Source organism: Bubalus kerabau, chromosome 2 (genome assembly GCF_029407905.1).
Source record: "Bubalus kerabau isolate K-KA32 ecotype Philippines breed swamp buffalo chromosome 2, PCC_UOA_SB_1v2, whole genome shotgun sequence".
Taxonomy (NCBI): Eukaryota; Metazoa; Chordata; class Mammalia; order Artiodactyla; family Bovidae; genus Bubalus; species Bubalus kerabau.
Window position 1 is genome coordinate 187,839,231 of NC_073625.1, and position 18,468 is coordinate 187,857,698.

General features: G+C 46.6%; 1 protein-coding gene across 1 annotated transcript in view; it reads left to right on the forward strand.

Annotated features, from left to right (window-relative positions):
• Positions 1 to 7,319: 7,319 nt before the first annotated feature.
• FAM3B (FAM3 metabolism regulating signaling molecule B) overlaps positions 7,320 to 18,468 on the forward strand; it is a 68,657-nt gene continuing 57,508 nt past the window's right edge. Inside the window, exons 1-2 of the mRNA XM_055569730.1 lie at positions 7,320 to 7,338; positions 12,683 to 12,826. Of these exons, the coding sequence (XP_055425705.1) occupies positions 7,320 to 7,338; positions 12,683 to 12,826 (163 nt within the window). The remainder of the gene's footprint in view (positions 7,339 to 12,682; positions 12,827 to 18,468) is intronic.

Below are 18,468 nucleotides of genomic sequence, written 5' to 3' on the forward strand. Positions count from 1 at the left end.
TGTACAAGATTATCACACATGGCACTTAATATGAGGAAGAGACATTTCAAATCAATGAAGGAAGGTTACCATTCAACAAACAGTGAGCAACTGGCTGAGCAGCTGCAGTTTGAATTTCCATCAAAACTTAGTATAGAGGAATCAAATATTTTGATTTAAAAATAAGAAAATATAGGGGAAAGGGAGGGAGAAAAAGGTCTTTCTAAACTAAACAAAACTATGAAAAGAAAAATCAAACATGTTTTAGCTGACAAAAGAGAAAAATTTGATATCCAAAGTAAAAACAAACAGGGAACAAAATTTTTTATTACCTGCAATAAGGAACTAATAAATATAAAACTGTAAAAACTATAATACATACTTTATAATTCTATATCCATGTGTACAGTAGATGTCCCTCTGTGTAGGAAGGGGGGGCTTTGCACTATGTATAAACGAAGGTGTTCCCCCCTTGCTATTTTAGTTGCTTCACATCAGAATGTGTTTTAAGGGAAGTCCCTTCTCAAACAGCAGTGCTTTCTCAAAGTAAGCAAGTGAAGGTGAAAATCGAGCAGTAAAAATTTTCCTTGAAAACCCCTTAAAGGGAGCCATGCACGAACACTGCTAGGGGGTGGGGGGGAGGGGAACATGTCCGTGAACACAGCCTCCAATCCAGGTCTGTTCTGGCAGAATCTCAGGATTACTGATAGACAAGCTCAGCAGTTTTTCTAGGAGTTTATTTACTTTTCTTCACTTGTTTGAAACAAGTTGTTTCAAACTTGTTCTATGTGAGAGGTTTCCATTACAGAGTATTAGTCCTAAAAGAAGGTGGAAAAGAAACAGCTGTGTTAGGGAGCTGGTAAACTGTGGTCCATCCTTGCTGTAGGATGCTCTGCAGGTGTGGAAGGACGAAGAAGAGCTCTGTGCGCAAGCAGCAGGCTCTCCAAGATATCTTGAGAGGCAAGAGGTGGGTCAGAGTGAGACTATGTTACTTTAAGTGTTGGCGGGTAGGGATATTCTTTTTTTTTTTTTTTAATTTTATTTTTTAAATTTAATTTAATTTTATTTTTTTAACTTTACAATATTGTATTGGTTTTGCCATATATAAACATGAATCTGCCACAGGTATACACATGTTCCCCATCCTGGACCCTCTTCCCTCCTCCCTTCCTGTACCATCCCTCTGGGTCGTCCCAGTGCACCAGCCCCAAGCATCCAGTATCGTGCATCGAACCTGGACTGGTGTCTCGTTTCATATATGATATTGTACATGTTTCAATGCCATTCTCCCAAATCATCCCACCCTCTCCCTCTCCCACAGAGTCCAATAACCCTGGATACGAGACAGCAAAAGAGACACTGATGTATAGAACAGTCTTTTGGGATATTCTTATTTAGTTGAATATGTATAAAGAAATTCTGGAAGGATTCCCAAGAAATTAATAACCTACTAAAAACCTATTGGTTTTCTATTGGGTAGAGAAGATGCAAGAGTAAGGGGGCAATTTATTACTATCAACCTTTTAATATACTTTTAAAAATTGAACCATGGGAACTTCCCTGGTGGTCCAGTGGTTGAGAATCCACCTGCCAATACAGGTTTGACCCCTGGTCCGGGAACTAAGATCACACATGCCGAAGGACAGCTTAGCCCTTGTGGCAAGACTACTGAACCTGAGCTCTAGAGGCTGCGAGCCGCAACCACTGAGCCCGAGTGCCGCAACTACCGAAACCTGTATGCCCAAGCCCGTGTTCTGCAAAGAGAAGCCACTGCAACGGGAAGCCTGCACACTGCAGCTAGAAAGCAGCACCCGCTCACTGCAACTGAAGGCAAGCCTATATGCAGTACTGAACACCCAGCACAGCCAAAAACAATAAATAAATACAATTTAAATTTTTTTAATAAAATTGAACTATATACATGTATTATCTAGCCCACAAATTACTTCTCAGAGCTCCTAACATAACCAGAAAAAAAAAAAGTTAACAACTAAATAGAAAAGTGTGCAAAGTATATGACTAGATACTTCCTGGGAAAATAAACAGGCACCAATCACAAACGGCTTTTAAACCTATGGAAGTATGCCAAGGCCATCACTTTAATGAGAGAGTCAATTAGAACAATACTAAGTTTTTTCAACAATACGCTGTATAGATCAAAAAGTTGGATAATGTCAGGACGGATATGAAAAATTGGGATTCTCATATGCTGCTGGCTGGCCTGTAAATAGGTATAACTTCTCTGTTGAGCTGTGGGAAGTATCTGGTAAAATTCAGAATTCACATACCCTTTGATTCACTAATTCACTTCTAGGAATTTACTTTAAATCCACCCCTATATGTATGCCAAGACAGATGCATAAAGGTGTTTCCTGCAGCATTGGTCATAGTAGAAAAGCCTGGGAAAAAAAAACCAAAATGCCCTTCCATAGCCTATTTAAAGAATAGAGGACTTCCTTGGTAGTACAGTGGATAAGAATCTGCCTGCCAATGCAGGGGACACAGGTTCAATCTCTCCTCCTGGGTGATCCCGCACACCATGGAGCAACTAAGCCCGTGCGCCAAACTACTGAGTTTAGGGCCCAGGAGCCACAACTACTGAAGCCTGTGTACCTCCAGCCAGTGCTCCGCAACAAGAGAAGCCACTGCGATGAGAAGCCCATGCCTCACAGCAAAGAGTAGCCCCTGATCACCGCAACTAGAGAAAGCCCAAGCTAAGCAATGGAGATCCAGGGCAGCCAAAAAAGTTTTTTTAAAAAAAGAAAAGGATCACCCAACAATAAAAAAATATGGTTAAAAGATCTACAATCCAACAATAAAAGACGGTTCATCAAACAATAAAAAGAATAGAAAAAAATAAAATAACAAAAGAATCCAACGGTAGAAAAGAATACAGGAATCCACTATAACAGGCCAATTCTGTGTGCGCTTGTGTATATGATGCTCTCTGAGATATTATAACATAAAAGGTAGGTCATGAAATACCATGTACAAAATTATAGCATGTGTATAGAAAGGATGAGGGATTCATATGTGGGCTTGGGTGAGATAGCTCTGAAGGCTACAGGAAATGCTTGGGACAGTGGTGGTCTCTGAGAAGGGAACTCTGGACTTGGGGGGAAGTACCTGTGAAGGAGAGGGGACTCCTATGAAACAGACTTGCTGGGTGGGGAGGGGCTGTGAGAGGAGAGTTTTGAGAATGAGCTGGTGGCCCAGGGAAGCATGAGGTATGGAGGGGGGATGAAGCAGAGGTTATAGGAGTTTTCAGTGCACATTTATTTTCAAAATTTTAAAAGTAATGTGGCCTTATACCAGCTTCCCAGGTGGCTCAGACAGTAAAGAATCTGCCTACAATGTAGGAGACCTGGGTTCCATCCCTGAGTCGGGAAGATCCCCTGGAGAAGGGAATGGCTACGCACTCCAGTCTGCTCCAGGAAATGAAACAGTTTTCACTTTGATGTGTTTCCAGTTTTTTTTATATGTACCAGTGTCCACTGTTTGTTCCTGCTTTGGCATTTAACATGTATTTCACGTACATGTTTCGTGTGTATTACAAGTAATGAATGCTCCTAACAGCAATCATTTTAAATTCCTTCATAGCGTTACAAGTGGTGACACAGTAATTTATTTGAACAATAACTCCGTCATTTGTCACTCCCATAGATTTCATTACCTTTTTCAGTGTTGTGTGTACATGGCATTTCTTCTTTAAAGAAAATTCCTTAGTACGGCTCCCCAGACATGGAACCTATGTTGTGTTGCTAAGGAGAACTTGAGGAAGTTTCTCATAGACAGTGTGAGAATCGGGAGTGGGGTCTGGAGTACGGTGATTACAGCAAACTGAAAGCAAAGCGTAACCTAACTACACTGAAAAGTACAAGACTACGAAAGAAACTATAGAAGACACAAAGAAATGAAAAGACACCCAGTGTTCATAGATCTGAAAGTTTAATATTGTTAGCTACCCATGGGCTTCCCTGATGGCTCAGATGGTAAAGAATCTTCCTGCAATTGAGGAGACCCAGGTTTGATCCCTGAGTTGGGAAGATCCCTTGGAGAAGGAAATAGCAACCCACTCCAGAATTCTTGCCTGGAGATTTCCACGGACAGGGGAGTCTGGCAGACTACAATAGGGTCTCAAAGAGTCAGACACAACTTAGCAATTAACACACACACACACACACACATACACACACAAGTCACCTATACTACACAAAAGCAATCTACAGATTCAATGCAATTCCTATCAAAATATTTCTGCTTTTTTGCAGAAATAGAAAAATCCATTCTTGGGATCATATGGAATTTGAGGGGATTCTGAACAATTAAAATAACCTTGAAAAAGAAGAATAAAGTTGGAGGGCTCACACTTCCTGATTTCAAAACTTATTATAAAGCAGCAGTCATCCAAAAAGTGTGGTACTGGCATAATGACAGACTAGGAAGTCTTTTCAACAAATGGAGTTGGGAAAAACTGAATGTCCACATGCAAAAGAATTAAATCAGACCCTTACCTAAAACCATGTACAAGGAAATTAACTTCAAGTGGATTCAAGACCTAAAACTGTAAAATTCTTAGAAGAAAACATAGGAGGAAAGTTTCCTGACACTGGATTTGATCATAATATATTGGGTATGACACCAAAAACACAGGCAACAAAAGGAAAAGTAGATGAGCCAAATAAAAACTACATCAAACAAGACTTCTGCCCATCAAAGGGCACAATCCTCGCAGTTAAAACTATGAATTGGGGGAAATATTTGTCAACCATATATCTGATCATGAGTTAATGTCCAGAATATTTAAAGAACTCCTACAACTCAACAACAACAAAACCAACCAGATTTATTAATAGGCAAACGACCTGAATCGACATTTCTCCAGAGATAAAATACAGATAACCAACAAGCATATGAAAAGATGATCAACAATACTGATACATTAGAGACATGGAAATCCAACTACAATGAGCTATCACCTCACATCCTTCAGGATGACTACTATAAAATAAAAATAATATGTTGGTGAGCATGCAGAGAAATTGGAACACTTGTAAAATGGACTTATTAGGCCTGTAAAATGGTGCAGCCTCTGTGGAAAACAGTATGGTAGTTCCTCAAAAGAATTAAAATAGAATTACCATATGATCCAGCAATCCCACTTCTGGTACATACCCAAGAGAATTGAAAAGATATTTGCACACCTATGTTCATAGCAGCATCATTCACACTAGCCTAGAGGTGGAAACAACCCAAGTGTTCATCAAGGAACGAATAGATAAAGACAATGTAGCCTATACATATAATGGAATAGTATTTGGTCTTTTTTTTAATTTTTTATTTTAATTGGAGGCTAATTACTTTACATGAATATTGACAAAGCTATACATTGACATGAATCAGCTATGGGTGTACATGTGTTCCCCATCCTGAACCCCCCTCCCACCTCCCTCCGCATCCCATCCCCTGGGTCATCCCAGTGCACCAGCCCTGAGCACCCTGTCTCATGCATCGAACCTGGACTGGCGATCTGTTTCACATATGATAATAGTATTTGGTCTTAAAAAGGACTGAAATCCTGTCTCATACTACAACACAGATAAACCTCAGGTTCATTATCCTAAGGGAAATAAGCTGGTCATAATAAGACAGACACTGTATGATTCCAATTACCTGAGATATCCGAAGTACTCAAAGTCTGAAAACAGAATGCTGGTTACCAGGTGCTAGTGGGGAGGGGATGGGAAGTTGATTAATAGGAACAAAGTTGTAGTTTTGCAAGATAAAAATGTTCTAGAGCTCCATTGCACAAAAATGTGACTAGTCTTAACATCACTGAACTGTACGCTTAAAAGTGTACATTTATTTTAATTTGGTAAAAAGTGATAAATTTTATGTTAAGAGCACTTCTGACCACTTTTTTTTAAAATGAAAGCAAACTCAGAGATAAAAGCTCCATCTCTGAAATGAGGTGAGCTCAAGACAAAGATGAGATGAAACCCACACTCCCTTAAATGAGCTGATTCACAGTGTTTAGTGTAGTTGTTAGGAATAGTTGGGAAATGACTTCTGAGTAGCACTATAGAGCAGCTCAGAAAAGCATCCAGACTGAAATGTGCCATGCTCAAGCCAGTTACCCTTCTGGAGTCCAGGGGTGAAGTGAGTTAAAGTCGCTCAGTTGTGTCAGATTGCCTCTGTAGCCCACCAGGCTCCTCTGTCCATGGACCTCTCCAGGCCAGAATACTGGAGTGGGTAGCCTATTCCTTCTCCAGTGGCTCTTCCAGACCCAGGAATTGATCTGGGGTCTCCTGCATTGCAAATGGATTCTTTTCCAGCTGAACTACCAGGGAAGCTGGAGTCCCAGAGAAGGAGTTAGAGAAGGAATAGAGACCCCTGTCTTCTGGGTGGGTCACAGCCAAGCTTCCTTGGCCCCCCACCACCATCCAGGGTACTTTGGAATCTTCTGGGCTTTCTTAGGGGAGGAGAACTTCAGGAGCCAATAGATCCAGAGGGTGGTGCTCCCTGCCTCTTGGGAACTCTTTTTTCCGCAAAAGTGACCAACTGCCCTTGGAGCTTTAACTTGCCCTTGGGAGTCTGAGTCCACCAAGACTTTCAAAAGCCCGTACAACCTGATGGATATCTGGAGTGCAAGCCATCTGTGGGTGAGAAGCAGCTCTTTCTCTTTGGAGATGGCGCATCTTCTGGGAAGCTCACTTCCAACATCTGCTGGCCTCCCACTCAAGCATGCCTGGCCTCCTGGAAATTCAAGGACCTGCAGCCCTGCCACCCTGACCACGGGGCCTGGGACATTGTTCTGTTTTCCACGATCAACTGCCGGAGTCAAGGAGGAAGCAAGAGGCAGGAGGCTGGGCTGTGCAAACAGCAGTGGGCAGAAACTTCTGGAGGAAGCGAAGAGCCTTAGAACAGTGGCCGTGGTGACCTGGACTTCGAACCTGGATTCGGATGGAACGTCTTAAAGACTCAGAATATGGCTATCTTGGCAGTCTCTTGACCTTGAGAGACATTAATTGGGGTCTAGAGCTGCCAACCATAAAGGGAGGGCGTCCTCCCTTCAAAGCAAAACCCTCTGGTTCTCTCTGATCCCCTAGTCAGCCTGGGCTGCTGACCCGGAGCTCCAGGGCGCCGCCAGCGCACCTGCCGCGCTCACCTGCCCCGCCCGTACCTGCCTGGCACACCAGCACACGCATCTGCCCGCCCTCCTTGCCGCCGGCCTGCCGCCCAGGGCGTGTCGCCCAGTGGTCAGTCCAGCCCTCGAGAAGCTCTCTCGGTCGCCCGGAGCTGCGGCCAAGGGTCAGAAGGGCCCGAACCGCACCTGGAAAATGCGCCCCGTGGCTGCCGGTGAGTGCAATCCCCCACTGGAGGGAGGCGGGAAGGGGGGCCCCGGCACTGGAGAGTCGCCCCCTCGCCCTTCCTGGGACCTGCCACGCGGAGCCAGAGGTGGAGGCAGCACGAGGAGGGTCTTCTCTTCAGGGATCAGGGATGCGCGAAGCGAATCCAGCCACGGCGCGAGTGGGCTGAGGTTTCATCCGCCCTCCCGCCTGTCCCCACCGCCCTAGCGGCGTGCAGGGCGGAGAAAAGGGGGGAACCGCCTGGAAAGCAGGCGGTGGCTGAGCGCAGCTGGAGCGGAACCCAGTGAGCCCTTAGGCGGGAGGTGCTCAAGTGCCCCCTCGCTCCTGAGCGGGGAGGAGTCCGCCCGTGCCGGTCAGAGGCCGTTGTGAACTGCACTTGGGGTCCCTCCGGCTGAAGCCAGGGATCCTGAGCCACAGGTCCACCTGACGAACCCAGGGAATTATGAAAAGTGCAGAAACTGAGACTGTTTTAAGTCACGTGTCTGCGGGTGGCTGGGAAGTGGGGGCTCATTAACAAGGAAGGCCCCATTGTCCCTTTTATGACAGTTCCGGTAGCATCTTTTTATAAGACTCCCTACTCCCCACTCCTCACCTCCAAACTACTTGAGCCTGCAGAAGGTTTGGGGAAAAAAGTAGGAAAGACACTATTTCATCTCCTAGCACTCGTTTTCCCAACAGTGGCACTCTGGGGTCCATGTGAACCTCTGGTTCCTGCCACACATTCCCTTTCTAATCGATTTTGCTGTTTCTTCCGTAATCTGAGGAATCTAGATTCCTCCCAGAGCATGTCAACATAGTGGGAAGAAATGAAAAGATCAAAAGCGTTCTCCTGGACTCTCTAGAGGTCAGCCCTCCATCCCTGGGTGGCAGGCGATCTCCTTCCTCCCTGAGAGGCTTATGGTTGTGTGACCACACTGCAGAGAGTCCCACTCACTGCCTTTCTGCTCCATGCCCAACATGTAGGAAAGCCCAGTTTTAAGATTTTTATTGTATTTGTGTAAAATATCCGTGCTTTCTACAAAACCATTTTCCTACGAACAGTACTGCCTTGGTTAACTTGCATGGCTTGCTGGATAAATGTGAGGAGATGCACCTCTTTGCTTGGGAGAAAATATATCTCTTGGGGCACCGACTTTTATTACAGCTATTTTGGAAGAATTTTTTTCATTATTTCTACATTATATACTTGGGCTTTCCAGGTGGCGCTAGTGGTAAAGAATCTGGCTGTCAATGCCAGATACAAAAGAGGCGCTGGTTCAATCCCTAGGTCAGGAAGATTCCCCGGGAGGAGGAAATGGACCCCAGTCTAGCATTCTTGCCAGAAGAATTCCATGGACAGAGGAGCTTGGTGGGCTACAGTCCATGGGGTCACAAAAATTGGGACACGACCGAGCATCTGAGCACAACATATTATTTGGTATATACTTATCGTATGATTTTGCTGCTGACTTGGTGGAAAATAATTGAATATTATTAGATTGCTTTTCCCCCCACCTACTATTTTTTCACACGGAGTCCTTGTGATTCATTTGTGAGCTATGTGGTCCTTTCATGTCAAGCTTTGAGGTCACACCGAGTTTGCATTTATCTGGGTGTGGCTGCCAGAGAGAATACTCACAAAAGGTCAAGGCTATGCCACTTTTGATTTTGTGAGCTAAGGATCTGGCAATGTGTGGAAGTAGCATTTCCCTAGACACTTCAGTCAAGCCCCAGATTCGCCCCGGGTAGGGCTCTAGGAAGGACCTAGGAAGGACACTCAGACTGAAGGAGAGGGCAGCCACCTGGAGCAGTCATCCTAATTCCTTAAAAGTAAGGGCGCTGGCGTGTGAACTCTGAAAAGTGGGTTACCTTGCAAACCTGCCGAGATGCTCAGGTGTGACACTTCCCAGCCCTACTGCCAAAAAGCCTCATCGACAGGACTGTGCAGTTGTGGCCACTGGGGCTAGCAGGGCCTGGAGCCTCAAAGCTGCGAAATCCAAGTCTGGTTCACCCGCCCCTCAGCGCCCCCAGCCTCTCAAGGACAAGAAGTGCAGGTGTGGCTGCTCCCGGGTCCAGGGGATGTGGGTCCCTGTGGGGAGGCTGCCAGTGACAAACAGCATCCTCGTCCACTTGATGTGGAAGGAGTGTGCTCTTGTGGGTTCGGGATTGGATGGGCAGGGGGATCCTGAGACCCTCCTCACCAGTATCCTGCCTTAGTGTGCACTGGCTTTGTCCTCCAGCCTAAGTGGTCAGTGCCAGCCTGAAACACCCGAGAATCTGAGGGGGAGCGGCGAGGGTAGGGCATGCACACATGTGCCCTAACAGAGGGTCTCTGAGGAGGAAGTTCCAACTTCCTACCTGTGCCCAGGATGGCCTTTGCTCTAATGCTCACGGGTGACTGCTGGTGGAAGTGCTCAGGACATGTCTGTGGGCTGATGACAACTTTATTGCTTTTTGAGGAAAGGCCAGATCCTGGTCACAGAATCACAGAAGTTCCTGCACTCTGTGTACTTCCTCTGTCTCCTCCTCCACGTCTGAAGGTGCTAGAACTCTCCTGCTGGGGTAGACCTCCCCCTCCCTGCCCCCCGCACCGGGGCTGGTCTTAAGCCCCCACCTTTCCCAAGAGGAATCCTCAGCCATGCTCCCCACCGTGGCCCCAGGTGCTAGCTCCACCACCTGCCCGTGCCTCATCTTACCGTAAACTGGTCCCAATGCGTGCTGTGGGTCTGCCCTCCCTCCCCAGGAGGGATCTGGCTGCAGATCCTGGCTCCTCCCAGCCATTGTGGGAAATCTGGCCTGGGGGTCAGCAGCTGCACCCCTCCCCCAGAGTTCCAAGTTCATGATTCTCCACGTGAGGATGTCTGGGCTTTTATTCTCTCTTCATTATCTTCCCTGTCACTGCCACCGGTTTGTCCTTGTTCACCTGAGGACAAAACCATGCCTCCCTTCAGAGTGAGAAGGCATCAGAGAGGTGGCACCCCACTCCCTTTCAGTCTCCTCCAAACCAAACAGCAACCCTTCGCTCAAAGATCTCACGTGTGACATTGAGAAGATCTGAATAACCTCCGCTTTGCCAGTTTTCTTCAAGTACAACACTTGTTTGTGAATTGACACATGGAACACAGTGAACTATTGTTTTTGAACCTGAGACTCTGTTGACACCAAATCCATGTTTCCAGCAGTCGCATCACACGGTTCACTCAGGGTGCATCCAGCAGCCTGTTTGAAACACCCTGTGACCCTCGCACCATCCCAGGTGTGCAGCACAGACCTGGAGGGGAGACGTGGTGGGCAGCGATGATGGGCTGACCTGAGGGTGGATGCGCAGGCCACACCCAGGAGGCCACAGATCCGCACAGGGGCCATTGAAGGAACAGATGGCCAGGGGTCTGGAGGTGGGCACCGTGGGGGCAGAGGGACAAACTCACCCCCAGGGTGCAGATGGAGAGGGCAGCACGGCAGCGGGTCAGGCGGCTGGAGCTCAGAACAGACAAAGGGGTTTCCGGGACAGCATGCCGGCTTCCCCTGGCCTCTCACTGAGTTTTCTGTGGCTGGTTTTTCCAGCTTGGAGATGTCCCTATGCCAGGGACTGCAATGACCACACTGTCTCAGTCATTTTCCAGCAGGAAGCCTTCTCTGCATTATGCTCTAACCTTCTCAGAAACTGCATGGTTGGAAAAAAGAGGGACTTGATGTTGAAATTATGCACTTGAAAAAAGACTAAATGATCCAGGTGAGGCAGAGGGGCCCTGTTTCACCAGGTGATTACCTAAGCTAACCAGACACCCCCCCACAAGCACCTGCAACAATGATGGATATAACCTACCCCATGTTAGTACAGGTCGGTGGGGGAGGGGCAGGGGAGAAGGGAATCCCTAGGTACTAGGAAGGAAGAGGGAGCTGAGATCCGGGGCTCAACACGGCCAGACTGACAGAAGTTTGCATTTCATCATGGCCAGAGAAAGAGGATACCCAGGGCTGGGTTCTGGAGAGTTGGAAAGGGGGCTGGGGAATACCCACTGATCTCTGCTCAGGGCTCTGGGTGGGGAGTCACCAGCCCTCTGACACGGACTAGGTGTCCAGCCATTCAGTTCACCTCTGACACCCACCACCCACAGGAGGTGCCAGAGCCCAGGCGTTAAGGGCAGTGCCCTCTGCAAGCTGCCCTGTCTTCAGATGCCAGCCACAGGCTCAGGGGCCACCCACACTTCTGAGCAGCCGGCTACAAAGCAGGGTTCCCACAACTCCTGGGTGGGGTTAGGGGGAGGGGTTCTGTAATTTGCTGGAACGATTCACAGAAACACTGCAAGTACCACTATATTTGCGATTACAGTTTTATCCTTTAGGATGCAAATCAGGAGGACCTGCCAAATGCAGGGCTTCCCAGGTAGTGCAGTGGTAAAGAATCTTCCTGCAATGCAGGAGACACAGGTTCCATCCCTGGGTTGGGAAGATCCCCTGGAGAAGGGCATGGCAACCCACTCCAGTATTCTTGCCTAGAGAATCCCCATGGACAGAGGAGCCTGGCGGGCTACAGTCTGCATGGTCGAAAAGAGTAAGACATGACTGAGCAACTAAGCACAGCACAGTGTGTTTACTGGAGTGGGCATTTTGTCTAACTGGGAGTCAGGAAGCTGGTTAGCAATGATCAGGGGGCTTATGGCAATGGTTACAAAGGGGCTCAGTCAGCTTCAGAGGTGACCTTGATTCAGGGTTCTGCTTCCACTTCCGTGTGATCTGTGCAAAGCCTCGCACCTGTGGCCTGCAGCAGAACTCAACAACATTCTTCGCCAGGAACCGTGAGTGTCCCTCCAGCCTTGTCTGAGGATACTGACAATCTGGGGACCATTTCCAGTGTCACAGGGGTGACTGCGTGCTCACGGGTACCAGGTACCACCCTCAGCACTGGTGACACGGTAAACACACCAGGGTGCCTCCGCCACCCTCTGGGTTTCTGTTTGCTTCCAGGAGCTTCCTAAGTCCCATGGGCTGTGGAGGGAAGGGCCTTGTCTGTCCTTAGGCCAGGCGTCAGGGCCGCCTGATGAGCCCTTGATGTGAGCCCGTGAGGAAGCTCTGAGACCCAGCACAGCAGCAGATGGGAACCTCAGCCCAACCGCCTTCACATCCCACTCCTGTCACCCGCTCACGTCACCTGATCCTGTTCCCCTCAGCAGCTGTGCTCAGAAGCCGATGGGCTCCACTGAGTGGCCTCAGGCCCTCGCCAGCCCACCGTCCTGAGGAATTCCCCATGGGGCATTCTGCTAAGACTCAGGGGTGCCATCAGGAAGGCCTGGATGGGTTCAGGAGAGCAGGTGGGGGCACCCACATGCATCTTGTCATCTGTCTGTCCACAGGCACCCTGAAGGCAGTGTTCTTCATCTTCGCCTCCCTGTGTGCCTGGTACTCTGGGTACCTGCTGGCAGAACTCATCCCAGACGTGCACCTGTCCAGCGCCGTCTACAGCATCCAGAGCATTGGCAAGAGGCCTGTCCTCAAAGGTGGGTACCACGGTGGGGTCAAGGCAAGGACTTGCAGCCCTGCTGCAGCGGTGAGACTGGGCTGTGGTCTCTACTTCCATTTATGTTGATGAAAAAGAGGAGGAGGAGGAGGAAGAGGAAGAATCCTCTCCCATAGTTCCCACTCCATTGCCCTGCTCACACCCCATGAGACCCCAAGCAAGCCATGATGTTAGGAAAACAAGCTTTATATGTGGGATGCATTAAAAATTCACACTGGAATTGGGGATGAAGTGAAATTACAAAATATCCACTAAAAGTTACATTGGAAAATGTGTGAGACCCTGAAGTCATCATCTGTACCTTTTTCCACAATCTCATTGTAAACAGGTAGCTGATATATTTTTAACAGAAATAAATGATACAAAATTAATTTTCACACATATAAAGAGCCAGGTAATGATTTTAAAATGTTATAAAAAACCATTCCTTTTCAAACTTGATTACCTTTTGTGGCCAGAAAAAAAAAAAAAAAAAAAAAACAAGAACTTTTTATGTACTGACTATGACTGAAGTGTTTTTATTTTAAGTAGGATCTTTCACAGTGAATTTGCTTGTAATCAGATGGATTTTACTGCATGTGGATTATGGATGAGGCCAGTACCCTGGGGGAGACCCTGAGTGTTCAGGGAATGGATCTGCTTTCAAAAGGCTGACTTTCTCGTTTTCTCCGATTTTACACAAAATGGGAAGTCTGTTCTGGGTGAGGGCTTGCCTCCAGGAGCTGCCTCTAACCTGATCTTTTTATGCGGGCTAGTTCATGTGGTTTCTGATTCCCACCAGGGGAAAGGGGAGGCCCTGTCACCCTCCCTTGTGACAAAGCATGTCGAGTTATTGGGAACTGAAGGTGGTGCTGAAAGCCAGCAGCTGTGTCTTGGATCCTACTGGCTTGGAGCCTCAGCTCTGGGGGAACTCATGACTGCTCAGGAGTCTGGTGGACCCAGAGTGTGGAGATTGTATCTTGTGATTCGTAGTCTAATGCTCACATGTGTTGACTTAAAAAATACTCACAACCTAAAAGTTGAGAGTTATGTTTTATTTGGTGGGAAATTTTAGGACTTCAGGTCCAGGAGACAGCATCTCAAGTAGCTCTGAGAGAGAAACTCTGAGGAGGCAAGGGGAGGAGTCAGTATATATAGAAGTTTTGCAACAAAAGGCAGGTAGTCTGAACATCAAAAGATGATGGTTAATGAAAGAGAACCAGATATCCCAAGTTAAGGAATTTAGCACTCTTCTATGTATGGGAAGATGCAAGAATCTAGGTGCACTGAAATCATTCATGTGCATCTCAGCTCTCTGGGGCCAGTATCCTGTTTTGTGTCCTGAGTTCCTCAGAGCTCACCGTAGGAAGTGGCTTCATTCTGATGGCTGCTAGATGGCAGGTGTTCTTTCCTTCCTGAGTTCCCTCAGGGCTCACCGGCTCTCATAGGAGAGCTGCAATCGCTGATGACTGTAACATCCTTGTTTACTGATGTGGCAGGAAATATACCATTTCTTACATGGATAAAAGATAAAAAGGGGACAGCAACATCCATGGGGTCAGGCTGGCTTTGTGGCCACACTTAGTCTGGGCTGTTATCCACAGTGTGGCTGGGGGAATGATGCTCCCCAGGGCCAGGTGCCCCCTGGCCAGGTGCCACCTTCAGAGCCCCTCTGTGCCTGGCAGACAGGCGGGTAGAGGATGCTTTCCTGGCCTCAGGACCAGGTTCAAAGACAGAGCACAACTCCTGCAGGCCTCAGGGCCCTGGAATCCTCTGTTACTTTGGGCTCCGCACAGAGTTTGACCTACATTCCTCAGTCCCCGAGGCTACGGGCCACTGTGAGTGACACACCCACCCAGAATCAGCAGCAAAGGAAGATCACGTGGAGGTGTGAGGTCAGTGTCGGGCACTGAGCAAAACGAGCCTTGAAACTGGGGCTCTGAGCACTGAAACCCTATGGCCAAGGCCCCGGAATGAGACCATCTGCATCCACCACCGTGGGCTGCCACCCCTTCATCCTGGGTTGGCTTTTCCCACTTCATTACCTATTCTCTTAAAATGGCCCATTTCTTGACATAGCTGTGGAGGCCCTTGATCATGGCTTTGGAATTCCACGAAGTTGACCCTTCCCTTTGTAAATCCAGCTCTCCCTGGGTTCACACCATCTGTCAGTAGATTGGGTGTAGCCTCCCCACCATATCCGTGTGATTTTGCATGCACGGGCAAGTCCCGCTGACTTGGCTTATTTTCTAGAGCCAGTCTCCTCCTGCTCAAGAACCTCGGCAGTGGTTGGAATCTGCCTGGACAGCAGGTTTTCATCCTCTGGCCTCCCTGCCTCCCCCTGCTGCAGCCAGTGCAGCACGTAGGGATCAAAAGTGGTTAACACACAGTTTGGAAAAAGGAAACTAGAGACAGAATTAAAGTTTTAAAGATGGGACCAGGGGACTCATGACCTCTAGGATCAAGGGCCCTGCTGACCAATTCCACATCACTTTTTTTGAGCTCTTAGTATGCAGAAGTATCTGGTTTTTAGATAACATAAGGTTCCCATGCCCCTAATCAAGTCCCAGAGTTAGTGCTCTTCTCTGTGTTTTTATGTTACCTCCTAGTACCTTATCACACAGCCAGGGTCAGCAATCTTCACAGGAACATCGGAAGAACCATCAGTATTTCCGCAAGCAGCATTCTGAACTTGTGCTGACCCGGAATTCCAAGGTCCACACCATGTTTCTCCTTAGCTCAGCAAGGCATGACAAGCCCAACTAATCAGCCCGATGTACGTTTTCTTTAGATTATACTTAATTGCTCTATCTCACTTTTATTCTTTTCCCATGGTGTTCTTCTCATGACTTAGCCAGAGTGACAGGTGGCTGACTCTTAACCCCTGCATTTCCCCCTTTCTGTTTTTGTAGCAGAAGTTATGTCGATCTCACGACTTCTTTCTTCATCAGTTTTCAGAGGACTTTCATGTGCCTCTGAAGACTAAACAGAGGATTATAGTGAAACAACAAAGCATGTGTAATGTTTTAATGAGACCACCTCTGATACCTCTGATCCACTCAAGAGGACTCAATGATTTAAGGCCCTCTGCTATTCCTTGAAGTGTATCTGTTCCCGGTAGTAGTCTAAGAGAAGCATGCTGCATGCCAATGATTTTTGCTTGTTTAATATCTAGAGTAAGGTTGTCAGCCATATAGCCCTGCAAGTGTTGTCTAATATTTTCCCAGGTATGTTCAGATTGCTTATATTCCTGGGGGGGTCACACAGAAAGTAGTAATGTTCCAGTCACACTTTAAATGCATTTGTAATTAAAGATTTTGCACTTCTTCCCCTAAGAGTAGCACTGCAGGATGTAGGTTCCTTTCTACATCCACCAACCTGTTGTTAATCTCCTCATCTATATGAGTTTGGGCTCCCCAAGCGGAACTGGCATTTTTATGCCACTCCTGCACAAAAGTGATGGTTTGTACCGTCTGATGGAGAGCTACTCCCGCCACTGCCACTGTGGTGGTGATGGCAATAATGACCATTATGGCGGCAATGAGGAACCCAATGAAATGCTTGGATCTTTTCAAAATGGTATTTAGTACTGTGAGCAAAGTATGCATGGCAGGGGAGAGTTCCCAAGGCCTACTTTGAGTTACTGGCAGCCAGACTCCTAAACATCTGCACAACATCACATAGGAATGGTTAGAGTTGAATCAAGCAGGTATATAGTTTGCAATCCTGGCAGGTTAGGTCCCTTTCTGTCTTGTTAATAGTTATAGTGCCAGTCATAATCACATATGGATCCCAAACACAAGTTTGAGTATAAAACGTCCAGTTTGTTGATGTATTGAGTGACAGAATATAAATTGTGGAATGAGAATAATTTCCATCCCAAATTCGATATTTCTTCAGGCTTATGGCCGCCTTCCATATTTATGTTTGAGCCCTACCTGATTCGAGCTGTGGCTGTGGCGAAGACATGCCACTGCCATGCCAGATAATGGGATATTCTCAGTGTGTAGTAATAATAGTGTGATTGCACTCACATACATGCCAATGCAACTTCTTACAAGGATTGCAGGGTGAGTCACGGTGTAAGCAATTAAGAGACTGTATACCCCTCAGGGGACCAGTCCCAGACAATTCCATAGGCACCATTAAGTCAGATCACCCCCTCAGTCCCACGACTGTTATCCCAGTGTATTTGGTCTTGTCGGTTGGCCCATATGGGTCTGTTCTCACTTGGGTCTATCTGATGTGGTAGATTATTTTGATTAGTTTCTCGATATCCAAAGCTCAATCCAGAAAGCAAATACTGTTCAGCCATAGTGTGATTTCTGTTCAAAGAATTTACAGAAAGCCACGCCTGCATTGATAGATTAAGACAGCCCTGGTCAGCACCCAGGCAAACAGGCCAAGGGTCAAAACCCAAAGTACTATTGTAGGGGGTCCCCTTTTCCTTTTTATGAAGGGCAAACGCTTCTCTTCTGGACCAGGGATCCAGGAGGATTCATTAACATAAACAGGGATAGATCCTTCACCCCAATTAACAGGCCTTAGCAATGGGGGAATTAGGTACATAGGCTCAATAGGTATAATTCTTTGCTTCTGCCAAAGTCAGGGGTATACTCACTGCAATGGTTATCAGGGCAAACATAGCCATGATCAGTTTGCCTGGAGTCACTGATTGTTTCTGCTCGGTTTTACTCTAGGAGCTGGAATCCACACAGGTTCTAGACTTAGAACCTTGTATCTCCTGGGGAGATACAAGCAAAGGCTCTTCCCCCATGTAATTAATGTAATTAATTACAATGTAATTACAATGTAATTAATTCCCATGTAATTAACTTCCCCAGTGACAGCATTTGTTAGTGGATTTGCCACCAAATCACAGGCTTAGTTTTATTTGTGGATGTAGCCTGAAAATGTCACTCAGCTGCAGTTTCCATAGTTGTGCTGAAAGATTCAAAAACTGAGAGTAAATAAAGCTTTATTCAATATTGTTTATTGTCCTGTGGCATCTCCCCCTTTTTTTGTTTTTGCATCATATGTTTAAGTGATTGATTAGCCCTCTCCACTATGGCCTGTCCTTGTGGATTATAGGGAATGCCAGTAGAATGTTTTATAGACCAAATTTTAAGAAATTGTTGGAGTGCTCTACTGGTATAAGTAGGGCCGTTATTACTTTTTAGAGTTTTTGGTAGTTTTATAACAGCAAAACAAGCATATAAATGTCTTTGTACACATTTTGTAGGCTCACCAGATTGAGTAGTGGTCCATATAAATTGAGAGAATGTATCAATAGTCACATGTATGTAACAGAGATTACCAAAGGAAGATATATGAATTATATCCATTATAACTATGGGTTTCATATGGAACTATATGCCATTATTATATCAGTGGCTTAGTCACACATTTGATAATGTAAGGGACAACACTTTTTGAAACAGGCAATATAGAAAGCAATATAGTTAGCAGTAATAGTAAAATCATAAGTAAGAACTTAAGTCAAGAACTTTCATTAGGTATAGCTTAGTAACATCTCCAGGTCATCTGACTTAGTTTGTTAAATGACTATGGCCTGTTGTTAATTTGCTGGTTGTAGATCCTGGAGCATCTGATCTTCATTCAAAGACTGGTTACTGATATAAT